The sequence below is a fragment of the Pongo pygmaeus genome, chromosome 13 (assembly GCF_028885625.2).
Source record: "Pongo pygmaeus isolate AG05252 chromosome 13, NHGRI_mPonPyg2-v2.0_pri, whole genome shotgun sequence".
Classification (NCBI taxonomy): domain Eukaryota; kingdom Metazoa; phylum Chordata; class Mammalia; order Primates; family Hominidae; genus Pongo; species Pongo pygmaeus.
In genome coordinates this window covers 122,580,242-122,601,084 of record NC_072386.2, presented here as the reverse complement: position 1 = coordinate 122,601,084, position 20,843 = coordinate 122,580,242, and the positions used below count along the sequence as shown (strand labels likewise).

The following is a 20,843-nucleotide window of genomic DNA, read 5'->3' as shown; positions in this document are numbered from 1 at the left end:
CTTTTACAGACCATATCTAAAAACACCTCTTGGAGGAGATTCCCATTTGGAACCCCATTTGGGAACTGCTCATCTATATAGCCAACTCCACCCTTTCAAAATGTGCAGTGAATTGGGCAGGTGCTGAACCAGGCATTTTCTGGTTGTGCCAGACAGCTCAGTGAGGCAGTGCCTTCCTCCCTCCGTTCCTCAAGCACATTGTGAGCTCCAGGTGGCAGAGCACTTTAGGTGCCCTCCAGTGACTCCAGGTATATGTCAATTTTGTTACCTTCTTTAAGGTAGGAGCCATATTTGATACTTCTTAACCTCCCTAGGCCTCAGTTTACTTCTTTAGACATGGGAGAGTTAGAGAAAATGATTGTTTATATCCTTTTCAGCCTACAATTCTATGATTCTGTGAATCGGTGTCCTTGCCCAGTGTTGCACACAGTACAGACATTTCTTCAACAAGACATTGTTCACTGCACTCACTCACGTTAGCCTGTTCTTTCTTTGGAATTAGTACAAAGAGAAAAGTTCTCAGTATTGTATGAAGGAAAACACTTCCTAAATCTCCTTTAGGTGTGCCCGCCTGTCCCCCGCTTTCCACCCTTCCTTCTTCTCTCCCCTCCTTCCCCCCCTCCCTCCCTCATTCTCTCTCCCCATCTCTCCTCGTCTCTCCCCATCTCTTCTTCTGTCTCTCTCACCTCTCTCTCCCCCTTTTTCTTTCTCTCCCCCTCTCTCCTTGTGTCTCCCCCTCCTCCTCTGTGTCTCTCTCCTCTCTCCCTCCCTCCTTCTCCCTTATCCTCTTTTTCTCTCCCTCCCTCTCTCTCCCTCTCCCTCTCTCTTTCTTTCTGCTATACTTGGAAAAACATCATTTAAATTACAACAGATCCGTTAAGGGCGCCTACATATCAGACTTTTATTTTGTATACAGAAAATAACATTCATGGAAGGTTTTAAATAAATAGTTGGCTTCTTTTTAATTTTTTTTTAATAACACACTCCCCTCCCCAAAGCAGGGCTTAGACATGCCACCATTTGTCTAACTGACAAACCCCTGAACTATCCCCCTTCACCTCCCACACACATGCTTTCTGCCAGGTTGGGGATGCTACATGGACCCGGGTTCCTCGTGCAGGTAAGCTTTTGGTCAGCTCACCTCCCCTGATCCTAGACGCAGATACCGCTCAGTTTCAAAGCACTTTTCCCCCTACACAAGTTCTAGGGGAAGAACATTTTAAGTGACCAGCCCCTCTCACCTTCTCAGCTCACATGGTCAGGCAGTAGAGATATCATTTCAACCACCAGATTTGTTAGGTTTTTGTTAGACGTCAGTTAGCAGAGCTGAACTAAATACTGTTTCTACTTTCCTCCCACTTTTCCTTTCCTGTCTTGTGACTTGCCTTGCCACAGTGGACTAGAAATTCTCTTCGTGGAATACAGCTTGGCAGGCGATTGCTGGAAAAGCAGATAGAGAAGACCACCGGTTTCAGCCCCCGCTGCCCAGAGTGCAGCTGACCTGATGGGGGTGCTGGGCAGGGGCAGGTTTTCTAAATGCACTTCTGGGAGGCGATAGCCAGATGGGAGGCGGGCTGGGCTTCCTCTTCAAGTGCACCTTGATGCCTGCACAGGAAACATAGTGCCTCCCCTGACTCTCTACCATGAGTAGTGAGCGAGCTCTTTGGAAATGTGCTGCTTGGTATAGAAAAGTGTTACCCTGGCAACAGCAAGCTCGCTTCATTACCAGATGGCATTAGCTTTTATTAGCGGTATCCTATAGCAGTTGCCAAGAGCCGACCTGTAGCCCCCGTCGGTGGGCGATTTGCTTCTGACTGTGACCAGCGTTGGCTAGTTTGTGGAAAGATGCCCATTGGCCTCTATGTGCTGCATTGCCTTATCAGTCTATCAAAAAGTTCAAGATCACTACAACCTGGTGCTGGCAGATACGTTAGAAACTGGCACATGCCAGACACATGAGAATCGGAGATCATTGTAGAGCGATGTGAGGGCTGGAAGGACTGCTAGAGAGCGCACACCAGGCTCCATCTCGATGGCAGAGCCAGGAGGGCTTCTGTTACATTACCCTTCCTGCCGCACCGCACCCTTAGGCCCAAGTTTTACATGGATCGCCTCCTTCAGTTTCCTCAAAAGGTCCCACCACATTTCACAGCTGAGTAAACAGGCACCAGAGGTTGTCTGAGTTGCCCTGGGTCACACTGCCTGCAAGTGGAGAATGAGGGCCTGAAGCCCAGTGCTGGAGAGTAGGAGCAATTGATTTGCACACCAAATGGCCACCGCCAGGAGGTCTGGCTGCCTGACCCTCAAGCTTGCAGGCACTTTCTGCTCAGCGGTCGCTCAGCAGATCCCACAATCTTATTCATCCTTCAGGTCCAACACAACTGTCACCCCCTCTCAGCTCCCTGTAGCCCCAGTTGTGACAGCAGGAGGGAAAATTAACATAAGGGCCAGGTCAGCCAGTTCACTGACCTGGCAACAGCAGCAGTTCTGGTTCCAGCTTTGACGTTAACTGGCTTCAAACCGTTTCACCTCCATAAAGTCCAAACAGGGGTTTGGGCTAAGTAACAATAGCATTGCCACTGAGCACTCCCTGTGCCAGGCCCTGTGCCATCCCCTTCACCTGTGCATTGTCTCACTGACTCCTCACAGTCATTCTGAGATGGGAGTGCCATTATCTCCATTTAGATGTTCAGAGAAGGTAGGTAGCTAGGCCAGGCTTTCCAACAGCAGACCCGAGAGACCTGACTCTAAAGCCTCAAAATGTTAGGCTTCAAAACTGGGTATATTATGACCATGTTAAAAATCCAGGCTGGGCGCAGTGGCTCATGCCTGTAATCCTAGCACTTTGGGAGGCCAAGGTGGGAGGATCATATGAGGTTAGGAGTTCAAAACCAGCCTGGCCAACATAGTGAAACCCCGTCTCTACTAAAAATATGAAAATTAGCCGGGTGTGGTGGCGCACGCCTGTAATCCCAGCAACTAGAGAAGCCGAGGAAGGAGAATCGCTTGAACTTTGAAGGGAGGTTGCGCTAGCCAAGATCGTGCCACTGCATTCCAACATGGGAGACAGAGCGAGACTATCTCAAAAAAAAAAAAATGCATAAAGCCATAATTCTATGCCTATTCAACTTAGATGAGCACCAGGATCTTTTTTGGCTCTATAAAAAATAAGAATTTGCTGGGTGCGGTGGCTCACGCCTATAATCCAAGCACTTTGGGAGGCCGAGGCGAGTGGATCACCTGAGGTCAGGAGTTCGAGACCAGCCTGGTCAACATGGCGAAACCCTATCTCTCCAAAAAAAAAAATACAAAAATTAGCTGGGTGTGGTGACAGGAGGCTGAGGCAGGAGAATCGCTTGAACCCAGGAGGCAGAGGTTGCAGTGAGCCAAGATCACACCACTGCACTCCAGCCTGGGTGACAGAGCAGGACTCCATCTCAAAAATAATAAATAAATAAATAAATGAATAAATAAGAATTGACAAACTTCGTAGAGCTTCATGGATTCAGAAGATCCCAAAAGTAAGCCAGTGCAAGACTTTTCGTACTGACTATCCATAAACTACTATAGCCCCGGAAGTCATCTTGCCAAAAAAAACAAAAAAAATCAAACCTGCATCTCATCTAATTATCAATTTGCAGGCAATACAGAGGAAGGAGCAGCATGTTAAAGTATACCACTGGGATGCCACCAGCAAAATCCAGACTGTGGAAAACTCTGTAGGAGATAACCCAGTTTCTTCAACACATAAAATGGGGGCATGGGGTTGGGAGGGGGATCTCTTTAGTTTGGGAAAGACTTATGAGACATGTCAACCAGTCACATTGTGTGGACCATATTTGGAGCCTGATATGAGCAGACTTGTAATAAAGTCGCATTTATGAGACTGTTGGAAATCTGAACACTGAACTACATGCTTGATAATATTGGAGCATTATTATTGTATTAGATGTGGGTGTCATGGTTCTGCTTTTGTGCTTTTGGAACCCTTTGAGAAATATGTACTGAAATATTTACAGATGAAATGATACCATGGCTGTTATTTGTTTCAGAAGAGTAACATAGGGAGGGAAAAGGAGGTGGAGGTGGAGGTGACAAGAGTGGCCAAGAGTTGGTGATTGTTGAAGTTGGGATGGGTTCGTGGGGTTCTTTGTACTATTTCATTTACTCGTGTATACGTTTTTAAATCTTCCATAATAAGAAGTTTTTAAAAATCAATTAAGTTGGCACTTTGGGCAGGGAAGGGGTTTGTTGGATTTTACTTTGTTTTGATTTGATTTAGTAGTGCCCATCACTGACAAGAACAGAATGAAATAGGTGTGTTCATACCTTTCTGGTTGGCACAACTGTTGTGATTAGCAGTTTGGCAGATTATATCAAAAGCCTTAAAATATTTGTATTGTTTGCCACCATAATTATGACTTTGCAAATCTAGGGAAATAATTCCAAATGTGGTGAAAACTTTGTGAACAAAAGTATACACTGCGGCCATGTTTATATTAGGGGAAACTTGGAAGTAACCCAAATGCCCACCAATAGGAGAATGGTTAAAGAAATTATAGGATATCCTCTCAATAGAATGTCGTGCAGCAATGCAACACTGATTTTGAAGACTGTATAGCAGTATGGAACAATACTTGTCATAGCTTTAAGGAAAAATTTGATTTGAAAATATACATGGCTGGGCGTGGTGGCTTGCGCCTGTAATCCCAACACTTTGGGAGGCCAAGGCGGGCGGATCATGAGGTCAGGGGTTCAAGACCAGCCTGGTCAACATGGTGAAACCCCGTCTCTACTAAAAATACAAAACTTAGCCAGGCATGGTGGCGCATGCCTGTAATCCCAGCTACTCAGGAGGCTGAGGCAGGAGAATCACTTGAACCCGGGAGGCGGAGGTTACAGTGAGCCGAGATGGCGCCACTGCACTCCAGCCTGGGCGACAGAGCAAGACTCTGTTTCAGAAAAAGAAAAAAGAAAGAAAATATACATATATAGTTTCATTATAATGATGTTAGAAATTCAAAAACCATAAACCTTTGATAATATAATGATTGAAAGGAAGTACCCCAAAATGTTAATGGTGATTATCTTTCCATCTCAAGACCAGGAACAACTGTCTTCTTCCTTTGTTCTCTAATTTTAGATTTTTCCATAATAAACATTTATATTTTTAAGTATTAGTTAATTTTAAAATACCAAAATTAACTTTTAATAGAAAAAAAATTTGAATATAAAATTTCTGGTGTTATTAGTGTGTATTTCTAAAATCCATCTTAAGAAACTTAAATTACAAAGGCAATTTATCATTTAATTAATATCAGCCAGGTTTTGATGTTTCAGGAAACAGTTGCTTAGTCACCTAGGCTTATTAACAAAGAAAGTTAAAATGTGCAGTTACAAACAGTGGCCCTTCCAGAGGAGAGCTGTGGAGAATGTGTTGGACCTATATTCACTTTAGCCTAGTGAGAAGGTATCGATTTCAGTGCCTGTAACTACAAAACTATAACTCGGCCGGGCGTGGTGGCTCACGCCTGTAATCCCAGCGCTTTGGGAGGCCAAGGCAGACGGATCACTTGAGGTCAGGAGTTTGAGACCAGCCTGGCCAACATGGTGAAACCCCGTCTCTACTAAAAATACAAAAAAAAAAAAGCCAGATGTGGTTGTGTGCGCCTATAGTCCCAGCTACTTGGGAGGCTGAGGCAGGAGAATCGCTTGAACCTGGGATATGGACATTGCAGTGAGCCGAGATCACACCCCTGCACTCCAGCCTGGATGAAAGAGCAAGCCTTCGTCTCAAAAAAAAAAAAAAAAAAAAAAAAAAACGATAACTCAGTTGCTGTCCCTCCTTCCCTTTCTTCCAGTAGGCTCCATGTTGACTAAAGACAGCGCTACTCGCTCTACGTCCATGGTTTATTGGCATCCTTAGATAGGGCTTTTCAGTCACACGAAAAAATGACCCATTGATTGGACATAGGACAACAAAAAATAGAGACCCACTGAACATTACATGGTGTGACAATATTTAAAAGTGTTATACAGAAATAGGATGCCTTTATTAGCATTCCCTTAAATGTAAATAAATGTTTTTTCTTACCATGTTTGTATTCAATACCATTTAAAGTATACAGAAATAGAGCTATCAATCTAACGCTTGAAATTATTGAAGGAATCAAACGTTGGAGGTGTTCACTGATACCCAGGACTAATCACGGAAAGAGGAAGGTTATTGTTGAGGATGATCAGTTGGAAAACTGCAAGGAATGGGGACATAAGGAAGGGGTGATTGGAGGTGGCATCCCCAGAAACTGACGGCAGGTTGGAGTTGAAGGATCAGGATTGCCATCTGGGGCTAAGGCTCTTACCTTAGGCAGCTCAGCAGGGCTTTCTTTCAGCAAATTCTGTGACGTCAGAGCCTCATCAGAGCAACTCGGACTATGGGCGGGCGGGACCCAGGCTGGGGTCTGCGTCCAGGGTCTCATATACGAAATGAAAAGCTTTAGCAAAGTCTTAGAAGAGTTACGTGAGCCCCTCGTCTTCATCTGTATATTGTTTATTGTTGCTATAACCAAATACCTGAAGCTGGGTAGTTCATAGGAAAAGAGATTAAGCTCACAGTTCTGCCGGTTAGGAAGTATAAGAAGCATGATGCCCGTATCTGCTTCACCATCTGGCAAGGGCTTTTGTGTTGCACTGCATCACAAACATCACAACATGGTGGAAGGTCTAAGGGGAGGCAGACACGTGTGAAGGACAAAACCCAAGGGGTATCCTGGCTTTATAACAACCCACTCTCGAGGGAGCTGATCCAGTCTCGCCAGAGCAGGGACACAGTACGGCGAGAATGAACCCAGCCATTTCTGAGGGATCTGCCTCCTTGACCCAAACACCCCCCACTAGGCCCCACCTCCCAACACCACACTGGGGATAAAATTTCAACCTGAGTTTTGGTGGGGGCAAACAGCCATATCCACACCATAGTGTCCCTAAAGAAAGGAAGGTGCTGTTTCTATTCTTGGTGCTGAGCCTATTCCAGCAAGCACAGCAGGTTCCTTTTTCCCTGGCATACATGAAACTGCACTTTTTTAAGGATTTTTAAAAAAATGTATAATATGTGCTTAGGTTCTGAGAGTAAAAGCACTTAAATGTATTTCCAGGATCATGTTTCTTTTTTGGAGATAAAATTCAGCTACTTTCCTTTTACCTCCTGACTTTATTTGGTATTGCTTTTCCACTTTTACCAGTTACTATAAATAGATAGTTCAACCAAGAGGCATTTGGTACTTGCCTTTGCTCTGTATATTGTACTCTGTACATATTGCATAGGTATACATAGGGCCACGACATAGTACGAAACAACGTGCTCACTAAATCCTATAATTGCCAGAATTGTAGAATCCTCGCCTTTGAAAAAGAAAATCTTAAAATGGGAAAGGGAAGGATTTTACTTTTTCCAGCAGATAGTAAACATATGAAACTTATCCTCAGAGTTTGTAAGCCAAAAATATAAATAAATTTAGGGAAGTTAGACGAGTTGAGGCCCAAAACATTTTTCAGTGATTACAGAAAGAACTTGCTGTTATTGAGAGTTCATTTTCCAGTGCTGGAGGATCCACAGGGCCAGCACCATGAATCCAGTCTCACTGGATTGGCCAGGTGGTCATTTCTTCTCACACTCCTGCCCAACTTTGTGTGATTTGCATGTTCAAGTGTCAGCTTACATGTGTTTTGGCAGGTGACCTTGGGAAAGGTGTTGAAAGTGATCGTCGTCATGCGGAGCCTGTTCATTGATCGAACAATAGTAAAGGGATATAACGAGAATGTCTACACAGAAGATGGCAAGGTAAGCATTCTGGATCCTTGTGTGTTCCTTGATTTTCTGTATCCCAGAACAAATGTAGTCGAATCCCAGATGAATGGCATTAAAAACTAGCAATCATAGCAGAAATGATCAGCAAACATAGATTTGTCAGTGTGAGGATGAACACTTTGTGAAAAAACATTTCATTCTCTCTGCTTGCATTCTTCCTCAAGCTTCTGCTTTTTCCTCTAAGCCTGATGCCCTTAGTTGAATTTCTAATTTATCACCTTAGACCCCAGTTGCCTCATTAAATGTGTCTTCTGAGGAAATGGGTTTTTTTCCCCAAGTCAAGCAGCTCCTCAATAGCCCAAGGTTCAGCATTTTGCTTTTCCTAGAACCACGAGGAAAATTCCCATTCATTTGACACAACCTGATGACACTCTTTCCACAAAACTAACAAGTCGCCCTTAGGAAGTGGCTGTGCACAGCAGCATATATTGAATACTGCTGTTGAAAGAAGACGTGTTATTTCCATGGGTGACTTGTTTCATGGAAAGTTCACCCATGTGAACCCCTAATTCCTTTTGACTGCACAGTCTCCATATGGCTCCACAGAGAGCGTCAGAGGATGCTGATGGGAGCTGACAGCCTTCATTTGTGTTTGCACCAGAGTGTAATGAACACCATGCCTGAGATGCCCCACACTCTCCCAGGCCACTCTCAGCGCGGAGCCTGGTCTCCCCACCCCATCGGGAGCCTTTCCTTCCTCGTGACTCTCATTAAAATGTAAAAGTTTGTTAGTATGAATACTAGCACTCACCACCCAACAGCCACATTATAATGAGAATAGAATGTTCTTCAAAAAAAGGTGGTAACTGTGGCTTAGCACATAGCAGGGCGTTACATAAGAAGCATAGCCCGTGATATAATGAGATGTGTGTTTTGAACAAGTAACCCAGCATTTCTACATTCCACACAAGTGTTGTCTACGTGGGATGCTACTCCTGCTCCAAGGACTGTGCCCAGTTCTCATAAATTTCCTCGTTGATACCAAATCATTCATTGAGGGGAGATTTCCTTTTTCTTTTTGGAAAAAACAAATGTCTTTGGAGCACGCATGTAAAGTGAGTAATCAGTCAGGTGTGGTCTGTGCGTCTGATTTGTAAACTCTGACGGCTGCTCCAGAAGGTTCCACACTGTCGGTCAGCAGGAGAGGCAGCACTGAGGGTAGTGTATACCCTTGCGGAGACCATGGGCAGTGGCATTTTGAGATGCCATTCTTGTTGGGTTTTTTCAAAGTTGACAACTTCATAGTCACTCCTGGTACAAAACATAGCCCTTGCTTGCCAAGGACTTACAAACAAATTGGAGAGATGAAGAACAAATACGTAGAAAGGTGAGTCATAATCAGGACCGTGCTACTAGAGTTACCAAACTTAGGGTGCAAATGAAGCATGCTCTGAATTGAGATCGTAAGAAGGAGTGGAAATTTACCTACTTTGCATGATACCTTTAACATTCTATTTAATTGCCCCTTACTGAAAGTGTCCGAAGTAATACACATAAAGCACTTGGCACTTTGCCACCTAGTCAATACTTAGTAAATGGTAACTAGTATTATGTTTATTCTAACTTAAAATAACGGTCTTGGAGTATAGAGTCTCATAGGTATGGTGCTTCCAAAACGCCTCTGATCGCCCCTCCTCAGCTGCTCCAGTTACTTCCTTCTTTCTTGTCTTCCCCCTTGACTTCCCAGTTTCCCAGAGTTTTCTTCTCCCTCTGTGCATTCTCTTTGGCCATTCTCATCCATGTCACCCACACAAGGATCACTCATGATTTGTTTCTAGATCAGACTTCCCATGTTTCTCAAGTTTAGCCTGTCTAAAACAAAACTCATCATCTCTCTCCCTACACTCAGTTTCCCTCCTCTTTTCCTTATCTTGGTTAACAGTACCACCACCTAACTGGTTAAACCTTTCTTCCCTTCATCCCGCTGGTCTAGGCTGTCAGTGATTACTGGCAGTTCTCCCTCTTAAGTAACTCTCAAAATGGGCCCCCCATCCCTCTCCACCCCTCTCGCTCCTCTCCGGCTCTCATTATCTCTGCACTGAAGAATGCATGCACCGCCTCACTTCTAGTCTCCAGTCTTGCTTCCCTCACAGTCTGTCCTTCACTTGGCTTCCAGAGCTGTCTTCCTAAAATACACATGCGAGCGGATGATTCTCTTTCTTTTTGCCATCTCCCCCTTGCCCAAAGCAGCCCTCCCCAAAGTAGGGAAGTAGGATATTAATAGATGTTAGGCAGAAAGCAATGCATGGTCAAACAAGTTTGAGAAACTCTGGGTTAGAGAAAGTTCAGTGGGTTTCTTTACTGTGGAAACCAGTTTGCTGATGTGCCTTATGAATATCTTACAGGGAGTAGAGAGTATGCAATATTTTCCTAACTTATTTGGCCACCAAATTCTTTTTTTCTTCCTTTATTCTTAGAGCATATTGTGACATTGCCATTTTGTAGAACATACTTCTGAAAACTCTGGCTTGTAGCATAAAATCCAGACTCCTCTGCAAGGCGTCTAAATGCCTCATGGCGCAGCCCCTGCCTTCCTTTCTGACTTCATCTGGCATCATTCTCTACACACACCTCATCTTATCTCCAGCCTCATGCTCCCTGTAGCTTCCACGACATGCCAGACTCTTTCATGTCTTTGCACGTTCTGTGCCTTTTGCCCTGGGATCCCTCCTAGTCCAGGTGACAAAGTTTTACTGTTCCCTTTACACCGGCTGAATGCCATCTTCCTTCCCATCCTGTCTCCATTTTCCCAAGAGCCTCTTTGCTTATGAGCATGGGCTCTAGAGATGGCTGACCTGGGTTTGCCTCTCCTTACAGCACAGAGTAATCATCATTATCCACACACCCATAGAATTCAGAACAATCTTGTACTAGTACTAGAATTGGTGCATCATGATTATTTACATGTCCATCTTTCAATTAATAAAAATACTAACAATACTAACACACATTGGTCAGGCAGGCACTGCACAAAGCGAACTTTGCCCACGGCGGCTATGGAATCCTCCTCACAGCATCATGACATAGGCGCTGCTCTTAGACTCATTTTACACATGGAGAAACTGAGACCTAGAATGGTAAAGTTGCCCACAGCCACACAGGGCTGGATCTCAATCCTGCATCTACCAGGAGCTCCTCAAGGGCACAGGCTCCATCGTGTGACTCTCTGTAGGGTGCATTTCTGTGCCAGGAGCACGGTAGGAGCCCAGTCCTGTCTGGGAGGAGATGATGAAAAAGCCTACTTGGGTTATGAAAATGCTTAAGCTGGAATGGAAAGTGGAGAATCAAAAATGAGAAATGGGGACTAAAGGAGCGGCAGGAATTGAAGTCATAAATAAGTCAAAGGATAAAGGAGACACACAAGTAAAGGGAGACCTCAGGCCCTCCTGATGAGAGATTAGCCCAGCTTCTCTCTTCCTCCGAAGGAAAATGGCTGTGCATTTGGGACCCTGGTTGACATCAGAAATGTGGTGGGACAGGAAGCCTTGCGTCCCCCTTTACAACTGTATGCGTTGGCCCAAGCAGTAAGCAGGGACCCTAAAAGTGGAAATTGCAAGACTGAGAGAACCAGGCCCCTTTGTTATTTTAAGGACACACTGACCACATTTGGCAGAGAAGCTCTCAAATGACTGCTCCTCTCAGAATCTAATCCTAGCCAATTTGATTAGCCCCTTTTTTTCAGAGCACTTCACAAATGATAAAAATAAACCATGCAGACATTATTAGTGCTCTATTTTGAGTAGTCTGTGTGTGTGTACTTTATTTATATACAATCTAGGCATTAGTGCAATTAATGTGTTGAATTGTCTGGCACATCCCAAATGAAATGTGGCATCTGGAAGGAGCCCTTGGGGCCTGACATGTGTTCTACAAGAGCACGTTGTTGCTGGAGACGTCGCTGCTCCCGGGACGCAGCCTGCGTTTGCTGAGTTGGTGCCTAGGTGGCTGCAGGGGGGTGTTTTGCTGCAGTCTTCTGGAGCACAGCCACAGAGGCCCTGGGTGTGGCTCAGGAAGCCTCCTATGGGCTTAACTTCTGCCTCTGCGGTTGTCTGTGTCCTCCAAGCCCAAAGCAACCAGCACATTTGAAAGTTTCATTATCCTTATTGCTGCTGTAGTGGCCCAGCACCACCCCTAATTTCCAGACCTTGCAGGATTTTTCCCCATCAGAATCCAGCCCAGCAAGGCTATCACTTTGCACTTTGCTCTAACAACCACCGCCATGACCCTAGCATCCTGTCTCTTTACCTGCAGTGCATATTTTTGATACCAAGGACCAATAGCCTGATTCCTCTAATAAAATAAAAATGCTTTTCAGACTTACCAACCACTTATTCATTGTAATCAGAGAGTAGCAAGAGCCATGACTCAGCATGTTAAAAGGCAGGATTGAAGATGAATACCTGGCCATTGTCCTGATTTTATACCAGTCAGACTTAACTGAAAAAAATATGTGTCTCGTTTGAATTTATCTTTTTAGGGGATTTAGGTTATGTTAATGCTATAGCTTCATTAATTACCCCATATCAATAAAAAAGGCAGCTTTTAGCCTCCGAGCATAAGAGAGGAAAAGAAATGGTGGTATCAAAGGAAACCTTCAAAGACAGCCAGAGCTGTCTCCAGGGTAATTTCTGATCCCCGCATTCTTCCCACTTCAAAGTTGGCTGTGTGTGCATGTGGGTCGAGGGGGTGGGGAGCTGAATCTGATTTCTCTAATAAGTGTTGGCATCAGCCCTGTTTCATATCAGATGCAGGGAACATTTTGATTTGTTATAGCCTTTGAAATTGTTCAGACGACCTTCAGAAAAATGGCCTCTTGTTACTTCTAGGGGGAAGGGTGAAAGCCAGGGAAAGGGGAATCCAGTTTAATTCATATGCAGAGAATGCCCTGAAATTGTGCTTTCAGCAGTTTTTTAGTAACAAATGCATGTCCTGATTGAAAGTGAAAAGTTGAAGAATAATAGACTTGTAACACTGTGTTCTTGGGTGAGGCTGTTGTTCACTCTTTTATTCTCTGGGGAGGGTCAGCAGATTTGAGAGGGTGACCACATAGAAGTTTATGGTTTGGAAAACGTGGGTAACAACATGGAGAGATCCGTCACCATAGCTGGTTTGCAGCATTCTACCCAAACTGACAGGCCTATCACCTGTTCACCTTGCAAGACGAAGCTACTAAATAAAGGTTCTAAAAGTTGGAACCTTGTGTGGCTTACGAGTTTTATTTAGATAATTTTGAATCGATTCCACTGTTTTTTGAAATGAAGTAAAGAATTGATAACTTTCTGATAAGCTGCCAAAATGTTCACTTGCTGTTAAATGAATTTTAGTGGCAGTGGTTGTCACAGCAGCAGGCCTCAAAGCAGAACTATGCTCCCAGAAGAGCTGCGCAAGTGACAGCTTAGGGAGCGCGCAGCCCCGGCATCCTGCCTGCTGTCTAACTGGAAGGCAGTCTCTTCCTCCCAGGGTAAGAGCTGGGCCTCTGCACACAGACCTGGTTTCAAATTCCCCCACCTCGCATTAACTATGCAATGGTGGACAAGTCGCCTAACTTCTCTGAGCCTCAGCGTCCTCATCTGTGAATTGGAAATGGTTTTATCAACCTCATGTTATTGCCAAAAGGATTTTAAAAGTAATGCAGGTAAAGGGCAGGCCGAATGCGTCATCTTCATCAGTAAATGGCATCCGCCCTTGCTGGTTGTGATGGAGGTGGTGGTGGTGGTCAGCATTGCAGACAGAATCACCTGCCTGCTGATATTGGGTCGCTCTGATTGTTCTTGTCAGTGAATAAATTCGATTTGTCACCATTTTCACCAGTTCTTCCTGTGTGTCAGGAGGTCTTTTGATATCTTGGTGTTTGCCCTGAGAACAGATGTGTCTGTGCTGAAGCAGTTGGTCATCTGCAAGGTTTGTTTTCATTTCACCTGAGAACAGACCACACCCCACCCTTAAAATACTGCAATCCCCAGAGGCCAGGAGGCTGCTCCTGAGACTGCAGACTCAGCCACCAATTACCACAAGGTTGACTTTTGTGTTTTCAGATCTTTCTCATGCTTGCTCAGAATACTGAAGGGTGCTTCGCTTTCTTTTTCCTGACACTATAGTTCAGAATAATTTCTTGTTCATCAGACTGAAGCTTTGCAGCTTCCAGAATGCTCCCTTTTTGAATATTGCAGCCAGCAAAGAATTGGTAGCCATGTCTGCCTCTGCAGCAAATAAGCTGAAGCTAATAAATATTCACTTGGATCAGTCCTGGCTCCCTGAAATGAATTTCTGAAATCTTCCTGGCCCTGAGGAGAGGCAGGGCATTGACTCCAGAATGCTCATTTCAGTGGCTTTCTTTGGCATAAATCTAGCAGAAAATCAAGTACGAACCACCTGCTGTGCACTCCTAGCAAAAGAGGGCCCTATGGTTAAGGGGTCCCTTTTTCACGCATGTGCACCAGGTAAATAGACCGTATTGTCTAAGGTCCTTCTGTCCCAGATGGTAGGAGCTTTTCCCTAGGGTCCTGAATAATATATTTAAACCTTTTAAAAAGAGCATCATCCTCACTTTGAATAAATGTGGTGTGTTTTGAGAATCCACAATGAGGCTGGAGAGGCCATGTTTTCATTAAACCTATGCGTATTTTTCTCTAGATTTTTTAAAATTAAGACATTCTGCAGATACTGAAGGATTTTTAAATATGTTTATCTTTTAAATAAAAACTATAACTTTTTAATCTAGCAGATTCTTCTTTTCTGTTTCTCTTGGCTCTGTGTTTATGTCTTGGTCTCCTTATGTATGATGTAAGCAGGCAGGAAGGGTAAACAGTGAAGAAGTTCAGAAGAAACAGCTGTGGGCTCAAAATGGAAGGAGAACAATATTAGTTCCAAGTTCAGACATCGGTGTTCCTCTTCCTAAAAGTGAGATTTGGAATCTTTGGCTTCTCCCTGTCATCTTGGCAGTGATTTTGGTACAACTAAACGATGCAAAAGTCATTCTTATTCATCCTGCAACCCCTGAATAATCTTTAAATGCTGCATTTGTTAAGCCCTGGGCTAAACTGCTGCACTGAGAAAGTAATACGAACCCGATTTATCCTCCCAAATATGACCAGAGCTGTCCAACAGTAGTTTTCTTCAACAGAATTGATAATGTGGGGAATTAATTTCATATGTTTCTTTTGAGGTTTCCCTCAGAGTCATCTGGAGGTAACATGTCACTTTTCCCCTTGCAAATTGTTGAGCTGTCAAATTATAATTCCAGCGCTGGAAGATCTTTAAAATTCTTACTCCATCCAGTGGTTTAAGTGGGTGGCGCTGACTGGCAATTGACACCACCTTTCTGAAGAGCAGTTTAGCCGGAGGAGAAGGAGGATGATCTGTTGAGGGTTTTTGTGGCAATCCAAGAAGGAGATGGTGCAGGCAGTGGGGGTAGGGAGAAGTGGGTGAACTTGAGGTTCATTTTTCCTATTGAATGAATGAAGGCTTGATCAGTGAAAGCTCCTCCATGATTTGTCATGGAGTTCGGTGAACTGAACCTCTGCCCTCTCCTGCAGAAGTACAGAGTGGCCTCCTCAGAATCATCTTAACTTTCTCTACTGTCCTAAAAGTTTTCAAACACAGTGAAATTTTCATGAAACTAATTGTGAACAGGGAAAAGCCAGGAGAACTAAATGTATATGCCTGTTCACAGCCCTGCTTTTAATTTCCAAGCACTGTTTTCAGAAAGCCAGGTTTTAGTGTCTTCCACAGAATAGACACAGAGCTCTGAAGTGTCCTGGGTCAAATGCAACACATCCTGTCCTGTCTTCTTAAAGGACTTCTCCTGTCCAATGGCTTCCCAATGCTTTCTGGTGCTCCAAAATCAATCACACACCACACAGGCCTAAACCGCCATGGCCCAGGGTTCTACCTGACCGCTGGCCAACCCCAAAGGCAGGTTCCCAGAGGCCCATTGACCAGGTGTTCCATTCACTCAACTCTTGAACTCATATATTAAAGTCAACTTTTTAGCACCTATGGGACATAGTGATGGCTTTCTCGTTTCCTCATTGCCCTTGAGCCGTCTCTGTCAGCACTGTATTGTGGGTAGTTCTATTTTTGCCATACTTAATTTGTTCTAAACTCTTCAAACAGAAGGCATTGATTTGGTATATCATGCAAACCAGTAAAAACCAAAATGGTTTTGGTTAGAATAAGCTACTGAAGTACCCTGTGTGTGACCAAGTGTGACCAGAGGAGGACTGGACTGGGTTTACTGTGAGCCCTACCCACATGCCAACTCACACCTCCTCCAGCTTCCTCATTCATCAAGTAGGGGTGCCCTAGAGCAGGGGTTCTTGACCGGCTGGGCGTCAGTTACCCTTGGGAGCAGGGCTACAAAACAAACAATGGAACAGGCACTTGGGCCTGCTCCAGCCATTGATTCAATACTCTAGGGGAGGAACTGAGCAATCTGTATATCAAAAAACAAAAACCTTCCCCCAGGGGCTTCTGATGCTCAGCCAGTATTTGAGCACCACCAGATGAGGCCATCTGTAAGATGCCTCGCCAGATAGCCTTGGGCTCATGAAAGGCTCTGAGCTATTGTTTCCCCATCTGGAGAATAAGACTGTTGATGGGGCCAGTCACGTGGGCCAGTTCTGGGGATTACATGAGTGTGTGTAGAGGGCCTAGTGCAGTGCCTGGCATGGAACAGGTGCTCAGCAGCTGGATGCTGCCAGCTTTCCTCCACTCAGAAAAGACCTACAGATGCCCACAACATGCCAGACCCCATTTCTGGACCTGGAGAGGCAGTGGGAAGTAAGGCAAGCCTCCTGTCCTCACTGAACTTCCATCCTGTGGGCAAGTCAGGCAGGAAACAAGTAAACAAAGAAATAATAGAGCTTCAGGCAGTTTTAAATATTATGAAAACTTTAGATTTTGAAATGGTAAAGAGGGTCCAGCGTAGTGGCTCATGCCTGTAACCCAGTACTTTGGGAGTCCACGGGGGGCAGATCACCTGAGGTCAGGAGTTTGAGACCAGCCTGGCCAACATAATGAAACCCCATCTCTACTAAAAATACAAAAATTAACCAGGCATGGTGGCGCACGCCTATAGTCCCAGCCACTCAGGAGGCTGAAGCAGGAGAATCGCTTGAACCCGGGAGATGCAGGTTGCAGTGAGCTGAGATCACGCCACTGCACTCCAGCCTGGGTGACAGAGCCAGACTCCATCTCAAAAAAAAAAAAAAAAACAAAAAGAGAATCAAGGTAACAGGTACTGGAAATAATGTTTTGATAGGGTAACTGGGAAATGCCTCTCTGATAAGGTGACATTTGAGCTAAAGGGAGTATAAGAAGAGCCACATGGGGGTTTATGGGAAAAACAGTTCAGGCAAAGGTCACAGCAAGTGCAAAGGGCCTGAGGCAGCATTGACCTTGGCATTGAGAAATGCAAGAGCCGTGGTGAGAATCAAAGTTGAAAGTGGGCCAGGAGCTCAGCTTGCAGGAGCCCTGGAAGCAGCAGGTGCCTCAAGGTGACTTGCTGTATTCCTTCATTGACTTTTCTTAACTTGCCTACAAATGGATAAAGAAGAAATTTAAGTCGGACATTTAAGAACCTTTTCAACCCTGAGATCCTATTATTCTATAATCAGATTTTTTTTCAAGTTTAAGAAGGGTTAACAGTAGTTACAATATTATTTCTTGAAGTCCCGAATTCTAAGACCGATGCTGATGATCCTTCTCTCCTTTCCCCTCAGCTTGATATATGGTCCAAATCCAACTATCAAGTATTTCAGAAGGTAAGTTTTACTTTTTGCTTCTTACTCAAGCAGCATTAGGAAAACCTGAATGCTTTGAGGTTTAAACATTGGTCTCAAATCAGAGGCTTTTGAAAAAGTGAAAAAAGCCAGACAGAAAAGGATGCTCACTGTCTGATTCCATATGTATGACATTCTGGAAAAAAACAAAACCTTAGGGACAGAAATCAGATCAGTGGTTGCCTAGGGGAGGGTACAGGAACTTGGCCCCAAAGGGGCACAAGGGAATGTGGGGTGGTGGGAATATTCTGTATCTTAATTGTGGTGGTGTTACGCAACTGTACATGTTTGTCAAAACTTAGAACTATATTACTACAAAGGGGCAATCTTATTGAATGTAAATTATACCTTAGGAAAACCATAGGTTTTTGAGATGTTCCAAAAGCTGTATTCTGAAAACCTAGTTTTAAAACTCGGTTTCTCAGAGCCCTAGCGATCTCCACTGGTGCCCAAGGGATGGGCCAAGGGAAGCAGGCTGGCACTCCCTCACCCTGCCCCTTCCCCACTTTGTGCTCTGGGGACACTGTATCTTTTTCAGATATTGGGCTTCCTTATGAAAAACTGTTATGGGAAATGTCAGACAAAATGAAAAGTGACCAGAGAAAATTCATTTCCCCAGTTCCTGACAGTGCAGGACTCCTTCCCTGGACCAACTCAGGCCCCTGTGGCTGATGAGGATTCTGCCCCCACCGCCACACCCCCACCAGTCCCCACAGTACTTAGGGCCAGCTCCCTGCAGGGCAGCAGCCGGCTTCTTGTGTTCTCATCCATCTTCTGTCTCTGGTCTCGTCCAGTAGTGAAATAAGAGAGTTGGCCATCATCTCATTCATTCCCTCATCCAGCTCAACAACAGGTATCCATTCCCCAGCACTTTGGGAGGCCAAGGTAGGCGGATCACCTGAGGTCAGGAGTTCAAGAGCAGCCTGGCCAATATGGCAAAACCCTGTCTGTACTAAAAATATAAAATTAGCCGGGCATGGTGGTGGGAGCCTATAATCCTAGCTACTCAGGAGGCTGAGGCAGAAGAATTGCTTAAACCTGGGAGACAGAGGTTGCAGTGAGCCAAGATTGTGCCATTGCACTCCAGCCTGGGTGACAGATGAGACTCCATCTCAAAAAAAAAAAAAAAGTATCCACTGTACCCCTTAGCCCTGTGCCAGGCACTGTTAGGTGCCAGGGCCACAGAGGAAACTCCGACAGGCAAGGAAGCCTAACAAATAACTCTGGGTGATTAACCGGGGGCTGTGGCCAGGAACCACAAGGGGGCCTCCTTCTGATTAGGCTAGTCAGAGGAAGCCTTTGTAGGGGAAACTGAGGCAGGCAGTGTGAGAAGGAGGAGCCAGCCACGTGAAGGGGGGATGAAGTGGAGGTAGAAGTCAGGGCTCAGGTCAGGGAGGTGCCTCTAGGCCCTGGTGCAGCATTTGGATTTTATTCTTAATTCAGTGAGAAACCACTGACGGGATTTACATAGAGGGGGATGTGATTTTGAAAGCTTGGTCCGAGTTATCCCCACGATGAAGAATGGTTGTGTCCACAGTGTGCCAGGAAGCATAGGACTCTTTTGTAGATCAAGGTGAAATTCACATGACTTGAAATTAACCATTTTAAAGTGAATGCTCCTTGGCTTTAAGTGCATTCACAATAGTGTACATCCACTACCTCTGTCTGGTTCTAAAACATTTCCTTACCCCAGAAGAAAATCTGGTGTGCATTAAGCAGTGAGCATAGGACTTAGTGGATCAGAGGGGCGTCATGGACCACCCTCTAGTGGTGTTTACTGTACATCAATCCACAGTGCCCCCTGGGCCCCTTTTTGGTGATAAGGGCTAGGCAGAGGACAGGTGTCTAGGATTAGGGGAGTAGTCTGAGGCTGAAAACCACACATTTAGGGAACCTATATAAGCATTACAGATTCATGATCTGATCACAGCTAAATGCAATGTGCTACCCTGGATTGGATCCTGAAACAGAAAGAGGTTACTAATGGGGCCGGGCGCAGTGGCTCATGCCTGTAATCCCAGCACTTTGGGAGGCTCAGGTGGGTGGATTACAAGGTCAGGAGTTCAAGACCAGCCTGGCCAACATGGGGAAACCCTGTCTCTACTAAAAATACAAAAATCAGCCAGGCGTGGTGGCAGGCGCCTGTAATCCCAGCTACTCGGGAGGTTGCAGTGAGCCACTGTACTCCAGCCTGGGTGACAGAGCAAGACTACATCAAAAAAAAAAAAAAGAAGAAGAAGAAGAAGAAGAAGGAATGGAGGGGGAAGGAGGGAAGAAGGAGGGAGGGAGGGGTTACTAATGGAAAAACTGGTGAAATCCAAATAAAGGTTGGAGTTCAGTTATTAGTGAGTAACCAGTGTTGGTTTCTTTGTTGTGACAAATGTACCGTAGTAATGGAAGATGTTAACAGTGGGGAAACAGGGTGAGGGACATGGGAACTGTCTATTGCATCTTTGCAGCTTTTCTGTAAATCTAAAACCGCTCTAAAATAAAGTTTTAACAAAGAAAATCATAGCTTGATTCTTCTAACACCCTTTACCCAACTGAGCTCCCTGGAAATGTAATGAGGAAAATAGCCTCCCTCCTTTCCTCCCTCCCTCCTTCCTTCCCTCCCTTCCTCCCACCCTCTCTTCCTCCCTGGTCCCTGGGTCTGAAGCATAAAGGAAGGAAGGGTGTGGTTATGCACAGGCTTTAGTGCAGGGAACTACATTTCTCATCTTAGTGTTCTTACCTAAGTCACCATACCGGAGGTATTTACTTGTTTCACATGCAAAAAGTCTCAGCCTTCAATGCTAACGTTTTCCATGCTGACTGTCCTTGTCATTTTTCCCCCGGTGGCTGGTTGAAAAATATTCTGAGGAGAAAGAACGCTGCTCATTATCCTTGTCTTGCTTTGCTTTAATAGTGAAGAACATTAAAATGGTCGGCTTTTCCCCTCAACCTGGTCCTTATCTTCATGTCCTCTGTGGTATTGCAATGAATTCCCTCCTCCAGTCTCCACAAAAGGCCAATGATGACTTCTCGAGGGCTGTAAGCATGGCAGCTTGTAACTTGGTATTTAACAATGGTCCATTTCCATTCCAATACCCTTGATGAGGGAGGGGCTTGCACGTGTTCACTTTTGCATGTTTTTTTTTTAATGTTCTTGTAGTATTAAGTATTTTTTAATGCAAGCAGAAAGTGTATTAGGAAGT

General features: G+C 44.8%; 1 protein-coding gene across 1 annotated transcript in view; it reads left to right on the top strand.

Moving 5' to 3' along the window:
* The window catches only part of MED27 (mediator complex subunit 27), a 222,830-nt gene that overhangs the window by 180,469 nt on the left and 21,518 nt on the right, over nucleotides 1-20,843 (top strand). Inside the window, exons 5-6 of the mRNA XM_054501481.2 lie at nucleotides 7,733-7,840; nucleotides 17,590-17,631. Of these exons, the coding sequence (XP_054357456.1) occupies nucleotides 7,733-7,840; nucleotides 17,590-17,631 (150 nt within the window). The remainder of the gene's footprint in view (nucleotides 1-7,732; nucleotides 7,841-17,589; nucleotides 17,632-20,843) is intronic.